Genomic DNA, 16,165 nt, shown 5'->3' on the forward strand with positions numbered 1-16,165 from the left:
TTAGTTGGAAGGAGCGCTATTCAAAGAAAAACCAACCAACCCCCCCCAAAAAAACCTCACCTGCGCAAACAGACTTTAAACTGTAGAAAAAGGAAACCATGTTGTGGTGGAAAAAGAAACTAAAGTCTGCAAGTTCTTCCCGTCCAAGTGTCAACTGAGTTCAAAGCGCAACTGATTGAAACAGAAAAATTGGCCTTATTATTATTTTTATTTTTCTTGTGGTGATTAGCATCATTTAAAATCTAAAAAACAGAGAAGCAGGATTTTGCGGTAGATCTCTCGTGAATATCGTTTTAAGACAACGATTGGCGATCAATTTGGTGGCGTTAGGATTCCCGTAGTTTGACGTCGGCGTACGTGCTAAATTCCCCGTCGGTCGGGTTCCGCTTACTTCTTTTTTTGGCGCTGACGGTCGGGGCCGAGTAAATCAACGCGTCCTCGTCCCTCTGGAAGACAAGTCGTCGCGTTAAGTACAAAAAAGTGGATCTTGAGCAAAGGCCAGGGAAACTTTTCCACTCACCGGGTTGGATGTTTCATCTTGTGTTTGTGGACAAGCTGGTCATGGAAGGAAGAAAATGACATTTTACAACACTGACTTGAACTAACCAAAATGGTGTCTTTTACCTTGGCAGCAACAACTTTGTTTTGTCTTGAGTTTGTACGTAAGAAAGGCCATCAGAGTGAAGCTTAAAGCCAAAGCAGCAGCCAAGGCCACAATGATCCATATTTGGGAAACACACCTGCTCGCATCTCCATTTTCACCATAAAAAGGGCACATTTGTCAAGAATTCAAGTTATCAGGACTTTGACTTAATTTTTTCTGCCATACCTGCATGGGCGTTTTTCTTTGCATTTTCCAGTAGAATCTCCCCACAGGTGGCCACCGCACATAAATAATTGTGGGAATCGGAGGAGTTGACGAAGGCGCACTTCCGCATCGGGGGACCGCCGTTAACATTTCGGCATTGATGGCGGAGGTTGTAAATGAAGCTGGGATGCGAGGCTTTTGCGCTCGTTTGGAACCAGTAAACCCGGTGTACGTCGTCCCCGTTCGATTGCTTGTCGAGAGGGGGGAGGACCGAGCACTGCGAGGTAAAGGACGGGCTCTCGCCGGTAACGCTAATGACGGACGCCTTGGCATCGGGGGAATCTAAAAAACAGTGGTTGAAAATGTCAGAATATGTCCAAAATATTCTAAATATTCTGTGTTTTAAAATGGCAGCTCTTAATTCCATATTGTGACTGGTCACATTTACCTTTCACCAGCAGAAGTGTTCCCGACAAATAAGTCATAGCCGGGCTGAATTGAGTCCATTTGAAGCAGTAGTAGACGGCCGTGTCACTTTTTTGAACTTTGGCAATGATGTGCTCCCTGCTGCCCATTCTATCCAATTTTTCATCGCTGAAAATTTGAGGGAAGGTTCCTGAAGAAAGTCGAAGCCAAAAATAAAAAATATTAAAGTCAGTCTTATTATCTGGGAAGCACGTCAGATTGACACTTTGGCCCACGACGGCCGTCTTTGTGTAGAAGTTGTGAGGATCTGCGTACCCTGAAAACAAAAATCACATCAAAAAGCTGTTCACAAGTGTTAAATACAGCGCAATTAAGTAATGATCTGCACTTGCCTCCATACAGGATGAGGATGAAAAGGAGACAAGGTGCCATCTGTCGCATTTTGTGGCCGTTTTGGCGAGTGAAGGTGAAGAGCAGTCCGTGGAGGCTGACGGCGCCACGAGGTCGATGGACTGGAATCCAATCGTAACGAAGGGGAGGGAACTACTTGGCTGACGCAAAGAACATTGGTTTCTCACCGAGTTGCCGCCCAGAGTAAGATTTTTTTCACTTCTACTACATGCTTTTGACGATTGGGAATTAGATTGAAATTAGATTTCGATATTGGGTACGTTTCTTGGTTGCAGTAGCCAGACACACAAGACATTGTAGACCTAGCTAAGAAAGGGGAGCCACACGTATCTCCGTATGTTTTTGCCTCCACTTTCTCATACTTTTCAATTTTTGACGCAGGAGAACTAATGATGACACTGATGAAATTGCTCCCCTAAATCTGATAGATGTACTTGCTCCGTTACTGAAGCAGTCAGCAATTGGAAATATGGGCTGGTTTTCCAAATTCTCGTGGCTTTTCCCATTCCCATCAATGAGCATCAAGGCAATTAAGGCAATTATTTCTTATTGTTTTGGTCACAGACCTCCTGAAATCCAATCAAAAGCCTTTGTTGTCATTATACACAGCTGCTTAGTACAAAATTGGTGGTGCGATGCCACAAGGTGCGTTTTCCCAATAAAAAGATAAATAAGTCAAATAAAAAGTCACGTCCGATCTGGCAAGATCTGAAATAGCACAGTTTCCGCGACATATTTAATGAAAGACATGTAAACACCTCTGGTTACATGTTAACAATAAGCCGAAAATCAGGAGATTTACGGTGACTTTCTAATGTAAACAGTTGTTCCCTCGGACTTTGGAGTTTGTTATGTTATTGCGATGGTTTTTCATACGCAAGCCATTTTTGATTTTTGACAGATTTCTGCGACATTATTTGGTGCCATTGTTTGTGCCATTCTGGCCTCTTAAACTGTTAGTTAGGAGGAGCGCTATTCAGAGAAAAAACACCTACATAAACAGACTTTAGACTTGGTGCCAGAAATGCTGCACGCAAAGTGGAAAGCATGTTGTGGTTTAAAAAGAAACAACTTCCTTTACAAGTGCAGACTCGCTTCAAAGCGCAACTGGTTGAAACAGACAAATTTACAAGTCATTTTGTTTCTTATTTTTTTATTTTTCTTGCGGTGATAAGCATCAACTAAAATCTAAAAAACAGAGAAGCAGGATTTTGCGGTAGATCTCTCGTGAATATCGTTTTAAGACAACGATTGACGATCAATTTGGTGGCGTTAGGATTCCCGTAGTTTGACGTCGGCGTACGTGCTAAATTCCTCGTCGGTCGGGTTCCGCTTACTTCTTTTTTTGGCGCTGACGGTCGGGGCCGAGTAAATCAACGCGTCCTCGTCTCTCTGGAAGACAAGTCGTCGCGTTAAGTACAAAAAAGCGGATCTTGAGCAGAGGCCAGGGAAAGTTTTCCACTCACCGGGTTGGATGTTTCATCTTGTGTTTGTGGACAAGCTGGTCATGGAAGGAAGAAAATGTCATTGTAAAACCACTAACTTGAACTAACCAAAATGTTGTCTTTTACCTTGGCAGCAACAACTTTGTTTTGTCTTGAGTTTGTACGTAAGAAAGGCCATCAGAGTGAAGCTTAAAGCCAAAGCAGCAGCCAAGGCCACAATCATCCATTTTTGGGAAACACACCTGCTCGCATCTCCATTTTCACCATAAAAAGGGCACATTTGTCAACAATTCAAGTTATCGGGACTTTGACTTAATTTTTTCTGCCATACCTGCATGGGCGTTTTTCTTTGCATTTTCCAGTAGAATCTCCCCACAGGTGGCCACCGCACATAAATAATTGTGGGAATCGGAGGAGTTGACGAAGGCGCACTTCCGCATCGGGGGACCGCCGTTAACATTTCGGCATTGATGGCGGAGGTTGTAAATGAAGCTGGGATGCGAGGCTTTTGCGCTCGTTTGGAACCAGTAAACCCGGTGTACGTCGTCCCCGTTCGATTGCTTGTCGAGAGGGGGGAGGACCGAGCACTGAGCGGTCACGGACCGGCTCTCGCCGGTTCGCGTCACGCTTATGACGGACGGTTCGGCTTCCCGGGAATCTAAAAAACATAGATTGACCGTCAAGTCGTTGAAAAAAGGCGAAAATGAGACATGAGATGAGATCCTCCAAAATATTCTATCCAGGTCAGGTTTTGTATAATAAAATGGCAGCTCTTAATTCCATATTGTGCTTGTCATATTTACCTTTCACCTGCAGATATGTTCCCGACAAATAAGTCACGTCCGGGCCATAATGAGTCCATTTGAAGCAGTAGTAGACGGCAGTGTCACTTTTTTGCACTTGATTGATTCTTAGAAAAAATAGTCCGTTGGCCTGTTTGGCAATGATGTGCTGATCCTCGCTGCCCGCGCTCTTCATGTTTCTACCGCTGCCTTTGAACAGTGCAGGGACGGTTCCAGAAGAAAGTCGAAGCCAAAAATAAAAAACCTGAAAATGAGACTCATTTTCTAGGAAGCACGTCAAATTGACACTTTGGCCCACGACGGCCGTCTTTGTGTAGAAGTTGTGAGGATCTGCGTACCCTGAAAACAAAAATCACATCAAAAAGCTGTTCACAAGTGTTAAATACAGCGCAATTAAGTAATGATCTGCACTTGCCTCCATACAGGATGAGGATGAAAAGGAGACAAGGTGCCATCTGTCGCATTTTGTGGCCGTTTTGGCGAGTGAAGAGCAGTCCGTGGAGGATGACGGCGCCACGAGCTCGATGGACTGGAATCCAATCGTAACGAAGGGGAGGGAACTACTTGGCTGACGGAAAGAACATTGGTTTCTCACCGAGTTGCCGCCCAGAGTAAGATTTTTTTCACTTCTACTACATGCTTTTGACGATCGGGAATTAGATTGAAATTAGATTTCGATATTGGGGAGATTTCTTGGTTGCAGTAGCCAGACACACAAGACATTGTAGACCTAGCTAAGAAAGGGGAGCCACACGTATCTCCGTATGTTTTTGCCTCCACTTTCTCATACTTTTCAAATTTTCAATTTTTGACGCACGAGAACTAATGATGACACTGATGAATTTGCTCCCCTAAATCAGATAGATGTACTTGCTTCGTTACTGAAGCAGTCGGCAATTGGAAGGAAATATGGGCTGGTTTTCCAAATTCTTGTGGCTTTACCATTCAAATCGTTTGTGTAACGAGCAATTAATGCAATTATTGCTCATTATTTATGTCGCTGACCATCTAAATAAAATTCTCAGAGCTGCCAACTTCTCCGGAATTTCATGAATTTACTCCATGCAAATTCCCCAAAATTGTCAGCAGCATTTTTTTCTAGAAGCACAATTTTGGAAAAAAGTGCCAAATTTCCAATTCAACTGCCTTAAAATTCACACCATGGCTCACCACTTGATTGAAAGATCTACGCTATGAAAGCAAAAAAACAATTTGGTGGTCACTGGTCAATGAATTGTCTTGTCTATCATTCATTTTCCATTCCGCTTAGTCAAGCAATAATTAATTTGTCCCTTTGCTGATTTGCACTTGTGCAAAGCGCTCCAATTTTCGTAGCAGATTTGCGATTATTGGGAGAAAGTTCACGTCCTTGCGCAGTTTGCGCATCATCAATCAATCAATCAACGATCAATCACTTTGGAGTCCCGTTTGCAAACCAAAAACTGCCGCCGATTTGTCGAGTAGAAATGAATTCTAATTCCCGCACGTATTGACCTTTTTTGTTTTTCAAAATGCGGTGAGTTGGGGTGTTGGCCAATGTACGGTAGGCGAAGAACAACAGGAAGTGGCTTCTTGGTTTCCGACGATGCTCACTCGCTGCGTGCATGCTTTTATAATTAAAGAATAGCTTCCTTGAAATGTAATGCTTCTAGTGTTAAATATCAGATTTTTGGCGCACAAAAAGCCACAGCGGGAAAACAAAACTCACAAAAATGTAACTAGGTGCATTTTGGATTTTTTGCCCTCATTTCATGTCCGGTAAAACAACCCAAATTACAGTCGGATGGATGTATTGAAAAAGGTCTTTGATTTATTTATATTGCAAACAGGCTGATGTTGGGGAATGTTTTAACACACTTTACGGCACAATTGTTTGGTATCACAGAGAAGAAAACAAATCAACAAATGTTTTGACCAATCAGGAAAAAGTCTGTGTTTAATCGGCAATACATTGGCTTTTTGCTGGAATAGTCGAGCGCCAATTAAACATCGGTTTGAAACTTACAAACCAAGAAAAGTTCTTTTGACTTTGCAGCAAATAGAAAGGCGAGGTTGCTCCATTCACCCCGGAACACCCGCATTTCCTACCCCCTTTTTTCTTTCTGGACCAGCCTGGCTCGACTTGACGTTAGTTAACACCTGCGCTAACATTTTGTAGGCTAAATCGTGTTTGCACTCTATCGAGCACAAACTTAACTAAGGAATTGGGTTACATTGTTATTGTTTAATACTAAATATTTCTCTAAAATATTCCCATATTTGACCTTTGAGTTATTTTTTAAAGGCCATATTTTTTCCAATCTGAAACTAGTCTTCCAGAGCCCCACTCATCCAGTCTGTTTTCCATTTTCTCTCCTCTAGCACCCCTGAAACAAATGATCCAGTCCTCAGCAAGCCGTCCAGAAACTTCATGCCGATCCCGACGATTCGATTCGGCTGAGTTGGTGGAGGGAGACGTGGAAAAAAGACGGGATGACGGGAGCTCTCCAATCCAAGGAGAACCAGAGTGGATTTGGACAGCCCCGACTTGGAGCCATGCCTTCTCTAAAGGTAGAACCGATTCTCAATTAAGAAAGATTTGTCTACAATCACAAATGCGTGCACCACCGACGTGGCGACGTTGGAAACGTTAGAAAAATAAACCTCTGTTAGGCACATCCGGTTCCGTTTTAAGGCCAAAAAGTAACGAAATCATGCAAATAGGCTAAATATACAATGACTTGGATTAGGGTATAATTTCTATATAGATTTATACAAACATATAGTCATTTCTTATACTTTTTTTTCGTACGGAATGTTAATCTATTTGGCGGCGTGATTATCTTTGTGGTCACGGTACAAAATCATGATCCAATGCGAGCGACGCTTGTTTGTACACATAGAATGCACATCTTTAAACAAACAACTTTGGGAGAAGAAAATTCCTCATAAAAATAAGTTCTATGCTTCTTTTTTTTTCTTGTTGTTTTTTCGTTTTTCTTTTCCTTCTTCCGCACTCGTATCTCACAATATATTTCTCTCTGCGGCCACACGCGCTAAAACACACTCGCTCTCACGCACACGCACGAGTCCCCAAGGTGGTTTTACGCTGCGGCAAAATGGCGGCCGTCGAAGAGGGGACGTGTAAACAAAAATAGGCACTTCACGGGAGGGGCGGGGTTTCTACAAGGGGCACCTGGCGCAGCCGCACTCCAGGGCCATTTCCATTTCCTCCGAGTAGGTGGCGCCGTCGGTGCAGCGGAAGACCACCTTCCTGCGACGGCTCTTGGCGACGCCGCAGCAGACGCCGGGCGGCGCCGCCGTCTGGCAGGAGCGGGGGCAGTCCACGCGTGGGATCCGGCTGGTGGACGTGCACGTCCGCAAGGCCTGGTGGCGCTTGAGCTGCTCGCGCACCACTTGGCCCGGACACGTCAACTCTGGGGCGAAAGACGGGCTGAATTAGAAGGTATGGTATGTCACTTTTTGGGAAGAAGCCAAACTTCATTTGTTTTTTGAATCACACCTTTGCTCCCACAGAAAGCAAAAAGAACGGGATGAAAAAGTGGAATTTTGGAAGGGATCCTTGTTGATGAAGAATTGAGTATGAAATGGACCCCCTGAAATGTTGCCATGGAGATTTGTAGAAGGCATACGTACAGGTACGTCCTTTAAAATAGGTGAAAATCATCATCAAGTCTTTTTGTTCTAATTGAAGAATGCAAACTCCAGTTTCAACACTCCTCAAAACAAACATTATCTTATATTCCGGACGATGAGTTGCACATGGGTCGTGTATCTAGCCTGTGATGTTATTTTTTTTCTTTTTTAGTTTATCTTAAAAAACGAGTTTGCTGTTGTCCATTTTACTATTTTTATTTACTTTAACATACATTTGTTTTGTGTTTCTGATCCCATAGGAAACCCCCTCCCAGATGTGGCCATTTGCACACGAGTCCATTCGCCACTCCCACTCAACCAGATTGCAAATCAACGGCGGTAAGTTAGGGGGTCAACCCTAACCTGGCGGAGGCGTACCGGCGTCGCAGGCAGCTCCCACGTAGCCCGGTAGGCAGTCGCAGAAGGGCTCCCCTCCCTCGGACAGCCTACAGCGGCCGTGCTCGCAGCGCCGCCCCCCGCAGGCGGGCGACTCCTCTTTGCGCTCGCAGAAGCGGCCCCCGAAGCCCTCGGGGCACCGGCAGCCGTACGACGCCCCCTCGGGCACGCAGGAGCCGCGCAGGCACCTGGGGGCGGGACCATTCAAATGAAATATGGCAGACAGGAGGCAGACTCAGCCAGACGGATGACAGCGTACGCACCCGTGTCTCTGACAGGCATCGTCATCGGCGAGGCGCTCGCACAAAGCCCCGCCGCGTCCGGGCGGGCACTGGCAGGTGACCCCCGTTTCTCCCCCTTCTCTGCACATCCCCTGCGCACAGACGCTGCACGAGTGGCAGCCCGCCAGGACCCCATCGCTCTGCACACGGACAAGCGAGAGTGAGGCAAATGATGGACCCCGAGAGTGACGGGCGTTCAATTGAATCCCAAAGTGACTACCTTGCCCTGAACCGGTCGCCCCGCCACGGCTCGGTGACTCAGATCTTGCACTTGGCCGTCGATCTGCACGTTGTGGATGCAACCGTTGAAGGAGTGGGCGGGCCCCCAGGCGGCCGTGGCCGTCGCAGTGGCGGCTGTGGCCTGAGTGGGCGCACCTGCGAGCGGGCGGAGGAAGACAAACGTCACTTAAAGAGAGAACGCCGGATGCACCTGGCCACTTCCTCCACGGCTCTTTTTGCAGCTTCCGCCAGAGTTGCTCTCCCATGCCCCAGTTCATACTCCTTTTTGTAAGATTTAGTTCAAAATTTCCCTTTTGACATACCTTTCAATTTGGATTTGTGTCAATTTTGACTGTTTACCTCGGTATTTCTTTCAGAATCACAATTTGACATTTATTCATTTCAAGATGTATATACACACTGGAATTGTTGCACTGTTTAAATATTAATATTTTCCATCAGCCCTCTAGCCATACAAATCCTGGAATAAATGAATTCAAATAGAAATGAACCAATAGTGAAATTATTTTGCCATATACGTGTATATGTATATATGCACATATGTATTTTTATATATACATATACATATATATATATTCTACATATATATACACATATACATACATACATATGTATGTACGTACATACATACGTTAGGATGTACATACATACATATGTACATACATACATATGTATGTACATACATACATATGTATGTACATACATACATATGTATGTACATACATACATATGTATGTACATACATACATATGTATGTACATACATACATATGTATGTACATACATACATATGTATGTACATACATACATATGTATGTACATACATACATATGTATGTACATACATACATATGTACGTACATACATACATATGTACGTACATACATACATACATACGCATGTACATACATACATACGCATGTACATACATACATACGCATGTACATACATACATACGCATGTACATACATACATACATACGCATGTACATACATACATACGCATGTACATACATACGCATGTACATACATACATACATACGTATGTACATACATACATACATACATACATACGTATGTACATACATACATACGTATGTACATACATACGTATGTACATACATACATCCTAACGTATGTACGTACGTACATTTTTACATTTACAATTATAAAATGAGAAATGAAAAGCTGAATAGTGAAAAGGCATGGCTGGCCTACCTCCGAGGTAGAGCTGCGTGTCGTGGTCGACGGAGGGTTGTCGCGCCAAGTTGCCCAGGCTCTTGGGGGCGCCGTCATCAACCACCAGGCTGAGCGAATGGTTCTGGATCAACAGTTCCACGGTGTGGAAAAGTCCGTCGTTGACGCTCTCCACGCTGAAAGACAATTGCCATCAATCGGTAGGATTCCAAAAAAGTCAACAAAAAAAAACACTCGACTTTTCTTTTACAACTCCTCCGGGAAGGAACATTACCAAAAAGCATCCCGTCTGATTTTTTTGTTTTTTAAGCGTAAGCGACTCCCGCTTTGGAGCCCGAAATTGAAACCGGCGGCGTAGATTTGTCTTTATAGCGGCCAGAATTCGGGGCCTTTTGTGCTCTGTACGAGGCAGTACGGAATCTCAACCCATGACCTTTTGCACCCCGTCAGTGTGGGACTTGAGGTTGCCCCCGCAAAGTGCTTTTCGGTGGGACGGGTGGGGGGGAAACAGACAGACAGAGAGAGAGAGACAGTGGTTTGGCACCACCGAGAGGAAGGAAGGCCAAGGGGGCCCGCTTACAATAAAAAAATAAAAATAAAAAAATGAAGGCCAAGGCATGAAAAATTGAGAAATAAAGCAAGTCAGTCAGTGAGAGGAAAAAGAAAACAAAACCTAGGTAATCAGGACAAAAGCATTTTGAAGATTAAGGCCAAGATTCCCACTTTAATCTCACAATTCAGATTTATTCTCAGACTTGTGATTTGAACAATCTGAGAAATCCGACTCTAAGCTCAGAGTTCAAATCAGAGTTATGCCACCAGATTGAAGGAAAAGTGCCTCATTTGAGAGAAAAGAGAAACGACAGTAAAGACAAAGAGCCCGGATGGCGGGCCCCCCGATTGAGTTACACGGGGGCTAATAGAAACCACGGCAACGTCTGTTTCGACTCTGGACAAAATGTCCGACGAGCTTGATGTCAAATATGTAGAAAAAAAAAAGGAGAAAAAAAAAACAACACTTTTTTCATTTAAAAGGGGGAATCATCTGTCATGGTTGACGCAAGGCATGAGCATCCATAATCCAAGTAACACCTTGAACCAATTATACGTGGGGATAAATTGCGGAAAATGGCTTTAAACGCATGTTTGGACTGCGATTCAAATGTCCACGTCTACCATGACCTGTTGGGAGGAAAAAAAGGAAATCATAACAACACTTTTTGCCACCACTTTGTAGTTTGTACTACAACTAATTATACTAATTATCGGCAGGGAAATACGTCAAATCTATTTGGACTGAGAGGGATGGCCAGTGATTCTTGTTATTATTAATAATCCAAACTAGACGTGAAATTTGCTGCTTAGAAATTAGCACTGATCTTCAAAAGCAAACCCCAGCAGGTGGCAGTACAGCTCAAGTACTTTTCCAAATGGACTTCAAATATCTACAATTAATGGATACATTATTATAGATGACAAAAACCCATATAGATCGTCTATTTAACAAACAAAAGTTAGAAAAAGGTTTGTTGACCTCAGGTTTAAATGTTGTTTTTTTGGATCAATACAATACACGTCGTTGGCTGTATTTGAGGCGGACGGACGTCCAATTCCCAACTGACAGGAAAGGTCATCTTGGGCCCCCCCGGTCAAAACGGATGGGACGTCCAGCGGCGTCAACGGCAGCCCGCGAGAAAAGGTCCTAAACTATCCAGATGTAATGGACATGATGTCCAAATATTTGGATTCTCTTCATTTCCACTCTGAAGGCAATTGGCCGCTGCCGACCTGCCTTTGTTGACTATTTATCAATAATACGATTGCGTGCGCCAGCAGCCCGACTTGATTAAAGTGATGAGGCGCAGACGCGGCGGCCTCAATTAGCCCTCGCCGACCGAGACGACGACGACGGCGGCCATTTCTCTCTCTTGTGTTTTTTCTCTCTCTTGTGTTCCGCTCACTCCTACTTCCCTTTTCATGAAAGCACCGTTTCTTCCAAAAAAGCCAAGCAAGAGGACCAGGGCCCAAGCTGAGAGGGGAGGTGCGGCCACCCACGGGCCGCTGGGGGATCCCGTTTGTGCTTTCAGAGGGGGTGCGGTCGGGCGAGAGGAGACTAAAACAAACAAGACGATGCGCAGGGCTATAATAGTTTAGTGTTTAACGTCTATTAGCTCGGGGAGTACTTGACTGAATTGGACACATTGCTGTTAAAAGGAGCAGAAAGGAAGGTGCCGGGGTTCTCTGTAGGGCTGAGCAGGTTTGGACGGGATTGGATTTAAGCTTAGAAAACAATATGTCAAGCGTTGACGTTTTGGGCAGAGAGAGCACACTTGGGAGGAGGGGGTTGGGGCATGTCCGCAGGACAAATGTCAATAGGGGGGGGGGGGCTTTGTCGGGTGGCAGCATCAAAATGGACCAAAATGCAAATCTGGGCTCATTAATGTTCAGAATATCAACATAAATGTGATCCAAAAACCACTGAAAGTCACCCTACAATGCCCAAAATGGACAGACACCCACCACAATATTTTTATGTAAAAAAAGAAAATTGAATCTCACTCCAATGCCTTTAAGCTATAAATCCTAATAGTATTAATATATGGTGACCATATTTTATGTCAATTGGTCAATAAATCATCACCTATTTTGACAGTCACTAACAAATGAAGGTAAATAGTTGGAACGTATTTATCGCCGTGTTTTTCTTCCACCATCTAAAACGCTCCGATTTAACCGCGATTTAATGGCAAAGTCGAAGTCAAGGTTAGAGTTTGAAGCGGGCTTTGACTTCTGGGCAAGGGTTGTTCCCTTCTGGCGCTTCCGCACGGGCGCGCTTCCTTCTCAAAACAAACGGGCAATCCGGCGAATTCCGCCGTAATCCCGACGAGACGGCGGGCGACCCGACGGAAAAGCGGCCAGAGTCTTTGCGGGCCCAGCTTCAAACGGACGGCGCCAGAAATCTCAGTCCGGCGCCTGAGCCTTTGGATAGCGCGGAAAAGCGCTCTGGCATTTTTATAGCAACTGATATTCCTTTGCTAAATTGCACCGCGGGAGATGATAATCCAAGATAACACTCGTGCATTTACCGAAGAGACGGGAAGATAAACAATGGAAAAAAAAAAAAATGGGGGAAGTTCAACTGCGTTCAGAGCGGCTGCGGTTTATTTTGGTTTGGGGTTTTTTCCCTATACAAAGGCAAGGTGAGGGAAAGGCAACCAGTCCAAGTCACCACCTTGAGCAGAAAGCCCGTAAATATATTGCATGTTCACCATAAAGATGTCACGCATCGTACAATTACAGGATTCAAATTGTAGCATTAAAGTCGTTTTGTTGCTCAATTTTCCATAGAGAGACATCTGTTTCAACATAAAACTACTTTTGAAATGTCATATCATGAGATGAAGGTATGAAGTCATACATTGTACACTTTCAAAACTACTTTTGGCAAAATAGAGTGAGATTTAAGCAATATTAGGAGAGGAAATTGTTGGAAAACGACGATGTTACTTACGGTCGTCATTGTATTATGAGAATGAAGTCATGCAATGTAATAGGGCAGGATAAACATCTTAATATTATGAGGTTACATCCTTTTGCTGCTAATATTTGGTGTATTTTACGCCTGATGGTTAGTTTTATGGTCTGTTGAAACATCCTTGTAGGGAATTGAAGTATCAAATGCAGTAGAGCCTCAAGTCTCATTGTACTTGGATAATGAGAATAAAAGCATTGAATTGAATACAACATTTGAATTACCTGTATACTGTGGTGGGAGGGTAGCTGGCCATGTCGTAGATAAGTCGTATGTGTCCTTGGTAGAGTTCCAGTGCCAACGGGTCCTGGTCCTCCTTATACAACAAGATGCCGTTGTCTTTTTCGGTGGCCACCTAAAAAAAAAGGCAAGACGCCGCCGTTATTGCCACACTCAAATGTTGAACTCCATATGGATAGAAACATAGAAACATTTCCTTTTGGCAACACGAGAGAGACAAAATGTGTTAAAAAGGGAAGGGGAGTGATTTATGAAGGGCTGTCTATGCACTTGACTTTTCCTTTTTCTCAGAGTGGAGGAGCCTCGCTGCGGATTTAACGGCTTTGCCATTGAAAAAGTCCAAGAAAATGTACTCAAAGACGAGAGTGGAAAAAAAAAAACAAGGTAACCCTTGGAATGGAAATCCGATCCAAATGTGACACGGCGTATGGAATGGCGTACCTGGAAGGAAATGTGCGCGTCGGGGAGCAGGCGGGCCCCCGGGAGCTCCACGTAGGCCTGGCGTCCCAGGAAGTGGACGGTGGCCATCTTGTGGCATTTGTCACCGTAGAAGCCGGGCAGGCAGCGACACACCGGCTCGCCGGCCAGCAGCAGGCAAGGGGCGCCGTTTTGGCACTCGCTCTGGTCGCACGGGCTGGTCTGCAGCAAAATCATGGGCGGGGGGGCAGTCTGGCAAAACAAACCGCTGGAAGGACACGGACGTGCTTTTTGGTACCCTGGATGGCGCATTTGTCATTTCTTTCGGCGGGACGGCGCTCACCTGAAGCCCTCCCGGCACACGCAGGTGTAGCCGTTGACGGCGTCCACGCACTCGCCGCCGTGCTGGCACTTGTTCTCCAGGCAGTCGTCGTAGTCCAGCTGGCAGAAATCGCCCACGTAGCCCGGTAAACACTCGCACCTGCGGAAAAACGGGGGCCAACATATCGTGGCTGTTCCACTTTGACCGGCGTTCCACAAATGGGCGTTTCTCACCTGTAACTCCGCCCCACGTGGACGCACTTGGAATCGTGCTCGCAGGGGTCGAAGCCGGGAAGACACGGGTCCAGCACGTCCTCGCAAAGGTCGCCTGAGAGAGAAATATGAACATATGAAGAAGGGAAAAAAAGCGGAATAGGAATGGATAAAGTTAACAACGGCGCCCGACCTCCCCCGTCCTCCTATGTTTGGGTCTGGGCTTTGGATCCGGCCCAGTCTATTGGCTAATCTTGACATGGGCAAACAATTGCGCCGCCGCGTCGGAGATGAAGCTCGTCCATTTTGGAACACGACTTAACGTGAATCAAAGAGTAAGACGTTAATAGACGGGAAAGGGTAGAATTTATGGGCTGTTAAAATACTGTTCTTCATTGCGCTTTAATCTAATCCCGACGCCCCCCGCCAGACTCCCAGCAGGTCCGTGTTGGCCGGCCTATTCCCAAGACCTTTATGACCCGGCGGCTAAATTACACTCTGCAATCAGCTGGAAACAACAAAAAGAAGTGATTTGGGGCGGCTTTATCGGCGCCCTTCGCTCTGGCGGACGCCGTCTGGTAAAGCGTGAGAGCGAAAGCGAGGGAAGGTGTTTGTCTTTGTGGATTCCGTCCCCTAAACAATGCCGCTTTATTTCCACTCAATGTAAGAGAATGTGGCGAAAATACATATTTTGTCATAGACATGATCTCAATTGATACATTTAAGTACATCAGATTATTGTCTTATCTATGTGAGACAAAATGCTAAAGAAGCTTCATATTGGCAGACCCTTAAATGAAGGACTATTTAATAGAATCGCTCCATCTCGTGATCAAGGTGAGAACAACAACAACAATGTAGGCTGAACTAAAGCTTCTTATGCAAACCATATTTAATTTTGCCCTCTGGAAACTGGCCAGCGGGCCGCAGTTTGGACACAACTGCAACGTTTCTACATGCCAATAAATGTAATGACACGGTGTGTGTGTGTGTCTTGACTGAGTTCCAATAGAGAAAAAAAAGTGTGTCTTTTGGAGGACGGTGCCAAGCTAAGAAAGAAAAAGTAAACTCCTTACTCAGCAGCTGGCGCTCTCTCTTTCACACATCTTCGCTTTATCAACCCCGTTCTTGACCTCTTTTCATTCCGTGACATTTTTATGTTTTCTCCTCGCCCGCACACACACACACACACACACACACACACAGAAACACACACACACACACACACTTCTTCAGTGGGGGTCACTACGGAGCGGCTGTCCATTACGGGCTCACCAGCCGGCAAGAGTGGAAATGGACGTTTTGTGCGAGTAAGCAGTTGTGTAGCGGAGAGGTGGGGGGGAAAAAAAGAAGGAAAAAAAAGAAGAAAAACAGTCCCAGTGACCTCAGAGTCACTCACTTACTTTAGTCACATTTCCACCAAGGATTGCATTTTAGTCAGGGTCAACGCACTCTGATTTGAAAGGCTATAAAACCCTGCCCCTACCAGTCAATAATACAAAGTGCACTTGAGCACTTTCAACCTCTTTTAGTGGCAAAATTAAAAGTACACAGAGGAAAACGGGCTTCCTAAAAAAAAACAACAAGTATGGGGTACGTCCTGTTACCTGCGTAGTTGGGCGGACAGACGCAAGTGTAGTTGTTGACGCCGTCCACGCAGGTGGCGTTGTTCTCGCAGTCGTTGTCTTCGCAGTCGTCCGGGTTGACCTCGCAACGTTCGCCCTCGAAGCCCGCCGGACACACGCAGCTGCAAAGGAAAATGGAGCCCATGTATTTAGGAGGAAAAAAATGTACATTTTAAC

The 16,165-nt window shown here is 45.1% G+C and overlaps 3 protein-coding genes across 5 annotated transcripts in view; all 3 read right to left on the minus strand.

Annotated features, from left to right (window-relative positions):
* Positions 1–176: 176 nt before the first annotated feature.
* Positions 177–2,167, minus strand: LOC144207729 (uncharacterized). The gene is made up of 7 exons (XM_077733368.1): positions 2,080–2,167; positions 1,627–1,746; positions 1,257–1,550; positions 830–1,150; positions 625–750; positions 521–555; positions 177–446 (listed from the first exon to the last, which is right to left on the minus strand). Exons 1-7 carry the CDS (start codon positions 2,165–2,167, stop codon positions 327–329), a joined length of 1,104 nt encoding a protein of 367 aa, XP_077589494.1. The 3' UTR covers positions 177–326.
* A 634-nt stretch (positions 2,168–2,801) lies between these two features.
* LOC144207003 (uncharacterized) lies at positions 2,802–4,430 on the minus strand. The gene is made up of 6 exons (XM_077732168.1): positions 4,309–4,430; positions 3,894–4,232; positions 3,422–3,748; positions 3,217–3,342; positions 3,112–3,146; positions 2,802–3,037 (listed from the first exon to the last, which is right to left on the minus strand). Exons 1-6 carry the CDS (start codon positions 4,355–4,357, stop codon positions 2,918–2,920), a joined length of 996 nt encoding a protein of 331 aa, XP_077588294.1. The 5' UTR covers positions 4,358–4,430; the 3' UTR covers positions 2,802–2,917.
* A 1,251-nt stretch (positions 4,431–5,681) lies between these two features.
* The window catches only part of slit3 (slit homolog 3 (Drosophila)), an 88,070-nt gene continuing 77,586 nt past the window's right edge, over positions 5,682–16,165 (minus strand). For all 3 annotated transcript variants that reach the window (XM_077732165.1, XM_077732164.1, XM_077732166.1), the window contains 10 exons: positions 15,971–16,110; positions 14,385–14,478; positions 14,173–14,310; positions 13,854–14,097; positions 13,397–13,527; positions 9,662–9,816; positions 8,427–8,581; positions 8,189–8,346; positions 7,908–8,113; positions 5,682–7,309 (listed from right to left, as the gene is read on the minus strand). In XM_077732165.1, coding sequence (XP_077588291.1) covers positions 7,056–7,309; positions 7,908–8,113; positions 8,189–8,346; positions 8,427–8,581; positions 9,662–9,816; positions 13,397–13,527; positions 13,854–14,097; positions 14,173–14,310; positions 14,385–14,478; positions 15,971–16,110 — 1,675 coding nt within the window. In that variant the 3' untranslated portion in view covers positions 5,682–7,055. The remainder of the gene's footprint in view (positions 7,310–7,907; positions 8,114–8,188; positions 8,347–8,426; positions 8,582–9,661; positions 9,817–13,396; positions 13,528–13,853; positions 14,098–14,172; positions 14,311–14,384; positions 14,479–15,970; positions 16,111–16,165) is intronic.

The sequence above is a fragment of the Stigmatopora nigra genome, chromosome 14 (genome assembly GCF_051989575.1).
Source record: "Stigmatopora nigra isolate UIUO_SnigA chromosome 14, RoL_Snig_1.1, whole genome shotgun sequence".
Taxonomy (NCBI): Eukaryota; Metazoa; Chordata; class Actinopteri; order Syngnathiformes; family Syngnathidae; genus Stigmatopora; species Stigmatopora nigra.

What these genes read in the sequence shown, in the direction of transcription:
- LOC144207729 (XM_077733368.1), bottom strand. Translation starts at nt 2,167, where the DNA reads ATGCTCATTGATGGGAATGGGAAAAGCCACGAGAATTTGGAAAACCAG. An exon ending in CATCCTCATCCTGTATGGAG is followed by an intron (nt 1,551 to 1,626) that starts GCAAGTGCAGAT and finishes TTTTGTTTTCAG; the next exon opens with GGTACGCAGATCCTCACAAC. An exon ending in AACACTTCTGCTGGTGAAAG is followed by an intron (nt 1,151 to 1,256) that starts GTAAATGTGACC and finishes ACTGTTTTTTAG; the next exon opens with ATTCCCCCGATGCCAAGGCG.
- LOC144207003 (XM_077732168.1), bottom strand. Translation starts at nt 4,357, where the DNA reads ATGCGACAGATGGCACCTTGTCTCCTTTTCATCCTCATCCTGTATGGA. An exon ending in AAAGAAAAACGCCCATGCAG is followed by an intron (nt 3,343 to 3,421) that starts GTATGGCAGAAA and finishes GTGAAAATGGAG; the next exon opens with ATGCGAGCAGGTGTGTTTCC. An exon ending in AAGATGAAACATCCAACCCG is followed by an intron (nt 3,038 to 3,111) that starts GTGAGTGGAAAA and finishes CTTGTCTTCCAG; the next exon opens with AGAGACGAGGACGCGTTGAT.